This window comes from Nicotiana tomentosiformis, chromosome 4, assembly GCF_000390325.3.
Source record: "Nicotiana tomentosiformis chromosome 4, ASM39032v3, whole genome shotgun sequence".
Lineage (NCBI taxonomy): Eukaryota > Viridiplantae > Streptophyta > Magnoliopsida > Solanales > Solanaceae > Nicotiana > Nicotiana tomentosiformis.
Window position 1 is genome coordinate 31,821,016 of NC_090815.1, and position 6,650 is coordinate 31,827,665.

General features: G+C 45.1%; 1 protein-coding gene across 1 annotated transcript; it reads right to left on the reverse strand.

Annotated features, from left to right (window-relative positions):
- Positions 1–6,051: 6,051 nt before the first annotated feature.
- On the reverse strand, positions 6,052–6,372 carry LOC138909463 (uncharacterized). The gene has a single exon (XM_070200660.1). It carries the CDS (start codon positions 6,370–6,372, stop codon positions 6,052–6,054), a length of 321 nt encoding a protein of 106 aa, XP_070056761.1.
- Positions 6,373–6,650: the final 278 nt, after the last annotated feature.

Sequence of the window (6,650 nt, forward strand, 5' to 3'; positions counted from 1 at the left end):
ATGGAGGAGCCAAACCTGCACGAATCCAAGGCTGAGACTGGATCGCTGTGAGCGGCAGAAAAGCGCGGCCGCGTAAGGACCACCGTTGAGGCGGCCACTATTACACGGTCTGCTAAAATAGATTCAGAGAAGCTGCTTTGAGTACTAAAATCACCACTGACAGTGTTGGAAAGGTGCGGCCGCGAAATCTTTGGCGCGACCGCGAAGGGAATTCCGCTGAGAGCGCATCTTGAGGTTCAGAGACCCTGCAAGTCGGGCATTACTGAAGAATGCGGTCCACGTCCAAATAACGCGACCGCGATGGAAGCACATGCGGACGCGGTTGAAATTACACGGTCCGTGAAACTAAGCCCAATCCAAGCCCAGTATTGAAATTACGCGGCCGCGAAAGCTCGAGCACGGACGTGGTCAGAATTACGCGTCCGCGAATCCTCCGCAGGGGCATTTTTTTCGGAAATTTCAGCCTAGTGTAAATAGATCCTTTTATTAATTTTAGGTCAAGTTTTGTTCAAGAGAGCACGTGAACGGCTGGTTTTTCCCTTTTTGGGCAATTTTAGAGTAGATTTACCTTCAAACTTTAGATTTTCATCTTGTACTTTAATATTATGGCTTATATTTCATCTTTATCTTTGATTTCTACTGTTATTATGAGTAGCTAGACCCCATAACTAGGGTTGTGACCCAACCCTAGTGTGGGTATTTAATGGGTCTTGAATTTTAGGGCTTAATTTTTTATGGGTTAGTGATATTTACCCTAATTTATGCTAAAATTATAGAATTAGTGGTTGCAAACACTGATTCATGCCTTTATGACTTAGGCTCTTCTTGAGAAAGAGGGACTAAGTCTAGTAAAATTAGGCTAATAAGGAATTGGGGTGAACTCAAGAGATTGATAGCCCCAACTAAAGGGTTAAACCTAGAGATAGTAATAGCTACTTGAGCCAATTTCACTTGTATTGTATGAACACCCATTTGGGCTTGAGAAAGCCAAATCGGGCAAAGTCACTCAAACTACCGAGAGGTATAGAGTGAGCACTTATGTGTGATAGTTATAACACGACCCCAATCATAACAAGCTTATCCTAGATTCTTTATACCCATTAGATATTCACCTAGGCGGAAGTCATTTCTCTAGTATCTTTTAACACTTGAAAACTTTCACCAAATATATTGTACTTAGCTTACATTCATCATACAATAGTATAAAATTAGAATAGAATCAATCGCAACAATGTTTGGAAGTGCAATTAGGAACAACACACACATCTAGATTTGTTAGATACCCAACTCCAAACCAAATTAACTCCCTGTGGAAATTGATCCCGACCTCGTTGGGTAAAATTGCATCGACCATCCTCGCTACTCTATCGTGGTGTAAGTTTGGCCTCGATCACAGTCCATGAATCTTTCGGGGGGGGGGGGGGGAGATTGATCAAGCTTGCGCGTCGGGCTAGTAAAGTCCCTTTCTCGAGCATTGATGATGATCGGGATCGAGGTTGGCTAGGCTATTTTGTCAGAGTGAGGACCTCGAACTTAATCCCGGCTGATCGCATGCCGTTCCCCTAGAAGTGGAATATATCACGTAAGTAAAATTTTGCTTACAAAATTTTATTTTATTTTATTTTTTCTTCCATCTTATCGGTGTTTTGTGGTGGTACAACTGCCGCTCGGGTCCTAAACGCAGTCCCTCGACTCAGGGAGTGGGTCGAGGGAATCATGTTACAAAGGCCGTATTCCGAGCTTTCATAGCGCGAACTTTCAATGGGCCGGTGGGAGGCCCGTTCTCATGGTGAAATTCCTTTCCCATGTATGTAACATTTGAGTTCCTCTCGTGTCGTTAAGTTTTCACTTGTTTCAATTTCTTTTGCAAGTTTATCGAAGGATGTCACAATGAGGCCTCCATCCGGTGGTGAGAACCTACCTACCTACCGTGTCCCTTGCTTCGAGATATGCCGAATAGAAGAAAAGAAAGAGGGCTCCGAGTTCTTCGAGCTCGGAGAAGAAGAAAATAAAGAGAAAGCTGGTGCGCAAGTCTAAAGAAAGCAGCAGCACTCGAGCACCATCTTCGGATTCACTCTATCGGTTGAGGGACGAATTAGAAGAAGAAGATGAAGCCTTCTATCTAATGGCCCGTGTGTCATCGCAACTCGAAAGGCAAGGGGCCTCCAAACCGGAGAGAGATGCGGTCGATCTGCCTCAAGTTAGGGAGGCCGACGATGAGGCCTTGGACGAATCTTCTCAAGATGTGGGCAACCCCTCGAAGGAAGCACTTGGTGTGATAGACATCACCGAGTCACCTTTGTTCACTGAGTCCATGTACAATGAGGCTCAGACAGTGATAGAACGTCCAAACGAGGGGACCCACGGAGTAGACGATCCCTTATGCGGCTTTTTTGATGGCGTGGATTCTACCGCCACAGAAGATGTCACTGGGTTGGGTGACTTGGAGGTGTCGAAGAAGAGTCCATCTTCGGGAACAAGCAGGCCTTCTTCAAGCCCGAAACTAGTTAACCTGTTCCCAGCTCCGAGTGTGGATCCCGACCGGAAGCGGTCGATTGTCATCTCCATTTTGGAGGATACCCAGGTCCTCTCTGCCCCCGTAGGGGTGGCCAGCTACCTTCGGCGTTTAGTGACCGAGGAAGACCAAGCTAAGATGAACGAGGTGGACATGCCCTGCCTGTTCAATGAAGCACAACAGGTGCTAAACCGGGTAACTTCAAATATCTCTTGATGACTTCAATTCGTACTTAGACTAATTTGTAGATAATCCTAACAATTTTCTTTGTGTCTGTAGGCCTCGGTGCTTCATCATGAGACCATTCTCCGATATCGAGACGAGCTAAACCAGCTTGAGGCCGAGGTCTGAGGGTTCACTGAGAAAATAAATACTTACAAACTTCTCAACGAGCAGCACGAAGGGGAGGCTAAGAGCCTTCTAGCAGAGCTGGAGGTGGCTCGGAAGGAACATGCCGACCTGGTCGAGCATGTAAAAAATATTTGAGGTTAGTGACGATGAGCTAGACTCGGTGACTAATTGTCGGAATCCGCAGGTCCAATAGAAAATTGACTGGATCGCCCAACTTCGAGCCGAGATAGATGCTGTCAAGGCCGTGACCGATGAATAGAGAGGCAGGATGGACCGTACGGCCTTGGAAAAGGAGACTGATCGGGTGTAGGTGACTTCGGCTAAGACCCAGCTTCGAGCGGCAAAGGAAAAGTCCGAGGTGCAGGTTAAAAACTTTGAGGAGCTCCAGTCTCAGCTAAGTGCGGCCGTATCTAATTGAGAAAATCTTGTCAAGGAGCTCGAAATGGCCAAGTTGGTGGTCTTGGTTGTTAAAGCCGATGCCGACGAGATGGTGGCCCAATATAAGGCCGATGCCAAGGCAGCCTAGGATCGAATGAAGGATATCGTCGAGCATACAAAACGGCAATCCCGAAGGGAGGCCCTTGAGGAGATTCATGCTCGGGGTTTCGACTTATCGACCAAAATCGAGAGTGCTAAGGGGCTCGAAGCCGAGACCAAGAAATTGGCTTATCCCGAGGATAAAGAAGGCTCAGAGGGTTCGAGCGGATCCGAGGGTGGAGGAGATTTTGAAGACCTTGGCGACGAGGCGGGCTCTGGTGAAGACCATGCCATTTAAGTGCCTTGTACATTTTTTCTTTATTTTTTGTATTTTTGTACTTTTGTATTTTTTTGTCGAGGCCGATTGGACTTTGTAAAGACTTCATGTATATATAATACAAGGCTTCCTTTTCCCTTCGACAATTTCTGAATTTTGTTTTCCTTTGTTTTATTCATTATGTTTGCAAAGAGCCTTAGCATGAACTAGTTAAGTTACGTTCGGTGGTTCGAACATGCCTTGCTCGCAATGATCGTAATGACTTAGCATGAACTAGTTAGTTTATGTTCGGTGGTTCGAACAGGCCTTGCCGTTGACATTATTTTGTTTAAGGCATCGTGGGGGTTCGGTATGACCAGAACTTTTCCCTAAAGTACTTATAATTTTTAAATTATAGTTTGCCGAGGGTAGCCTTTAGAACCGGATTAGAAATTTTTCAAGGCCTTATTTTTTCTTACGGGTATCGGACGTCTCTAAGACGTTTTAATATGGTCGTAGCCTTTTAGTTCGGATGTTGCCCTGTGGGCTTGTCACCTCGAATTATCCGAACTTGCCTAAGATAACAGTCCCCGAATGAGGATGGTCGTACCTTTGGCGTCGGTTAACCTCTTTTTGAAGTTTTGCAGTATGATTTTTTGTTGGTTGATTCTGCTTGTCCGTTCCCACTAGGGTGGTAGGGTGTTGATAGTATCTTTTTGATCTTATGGTCTTCGAGAAACTTGCTCACTTTGCTGCCGATAAACTACTTCCCGTTATCACATACGATCTCGGCCGACATTCTGTACCGATATATAATGTAATCCCAAATGAAGTCGATGACTACTTTTTCTATGACCTTCTCATATGTCTAGGCTTCCACCCACTTAGAAAAATAGTCTGTCATAAATAATATAAATTGAGCTTTAACAGGTGCCCATGGAAGGGGGTCGACGATGTCCATTCCACATTTCATGAACGGCCATTGCGACAAAATCGAATGCAGCAACTCCCCGGGTTGGTGAATCATCGGAGCATGTCTTTGACATTCATCACATTTTCGTAGAACTCCTTCACGTCCTTTTCCATATCGATCCAGTAGTAACCGACTCTGATACTTTTCGAACCAACGATTCGACGCCCGAATAATTTCCGCAGGTGCCTTCATGTATTTCCCTCAGAACGTACTCGGTATCACCTGGTCCTAGACATATCGCGAGTGGTCCATCGAATGTTCTTCTGAAAAGGTTTCCATCTTCGGACAAACTAAACCGGGCTGCCTTCATATGCAGGGCCCTCGATTCCTTTGGATCCGAAGGCAATTTTTCAGCCTTCAGATATTCTATATATTTTTTTCTCCAGTCCTAAGTTAGGCTCGTTGAGTTAATCTCAGCATGGCCTTCTTACACTACCGATCTCATGAGTTGTACGACTTCTCCCGAGTTAAACTCGTCGTCCTCGACCGATGATCCTAAGTTAGCAAGGGCATCGACCTCACTGTTTTGATCCTGAGGTACGTGTTGCAAAGTCCATTCCTTGAACCAATGTAATGTTACCTACAACTTATCCAGGTACCTTCGCATTCGTTCTTGTCTAACCTCGAATGTCCCATTAACTTGGTTCACTACGAGGAGGGAATCGCACTAAGTTCAATCACCTCTGCCCCCAAGATTTTGGCTAGTTCGAGACCTGCAATCATGGCCTCATATTCGTTCTCGTTGTTAGTCAATTTCACAGTCCTAATAGATTGTCTAACCACATTGCCAGTTGGTAGATTTAATACGATGCCAAGTCCGGACCCTTTTGTGTTTGAGGCGCCGTCCGAAAAGAGGGTCCAGATCCTCGAGGACGTCCCCGAATTCACTTACAACTCTCTTTCGAGCTCGGGTATATGGCCAGCGTAAAGTAGGCCACGAAGTACGCAAATAATTGAGATTTAATGGCGATCCGAGGTCGATATTCAATATCGTACCCGCTGATCTCCACGGCCCATTTGGCCAGTAGTCCCAAGAGCTCGGGTTTATGCATTATATTCCACAATGGGTAAGTAGTCACAACACATATAGGATGACATTAAAAATATGGTTTCAGCTCCCTAGAGGCTCTTAGCAAAGTGAGCACTAATTTTTCTAGGTGAGGGTACCTAGTTTCGGCCGCACCTAGAGTCCTGCTAACATAGTAAATTGGAAATTACGTACCTTGCTCTTCCCGGACCAGGACTCCACTTACCGCTAATCTCCAATACAACCAAGTACAAGTATAGTTGTTCCTCTGTCTTCGGCGTGTGAAGCAGCGGCGGGCTCGATAGATAGCGCTTGAGTTCCTCCAAGGCCCGTTAGCACTCCGGGGTCGACAAGAAGTTATTCTTATTCTTCAATAATGAGAAGAATCGGTGGATCTTATCAGAGGACCTCGAAATGAATTTCCCTAGGGAGGATATGCATTCGGTTAATCTTTACACGACCTTCACGTTGTCCACAACTGTGATATCTTCGATGGCTTTGATCTTGTCGGGGTTGATCTCGATTCCCCAGTTGGATACCACGAATCCACAGAATTTACCTAATCCAACTCCAAATGCATATTTCTCCGGGTTCATCTTCATATTGTATTTCTTCAATATGCTGAAGAAATGTTTTATACCTAATCCAACTCCAAACGCATATTTCTCCGGGTTCATCTTCATATTGTATTTCTTCAATATGCTGAAGAAATATTTTAAATGGTCCTCTGCTCGTAGGGACTTAACCAACATATCGTCAATGTAAACCTCCATTGATTTTCCTATTTGTTCCTTGCACATACGATTTACTAGGCATTCGTAAGTGGCACCAACATTTTTTAATCCGGATGACATAACGTTATAGCAGTATGTGCCATATTTAGCAATGAAGGAGATTTTTTCCTGATCACCTGGGTTCATACGTATTTGGTTGTAACCAGAGAAGGCATCGAGAAAACTGAGGATCTCGTGGCCGGCCGTGGCGTCGATCATGCGATCGATATTGGGCAAAGGGATGGATTCCTCGGGACATGCCTTATTTTGGTCTTTAT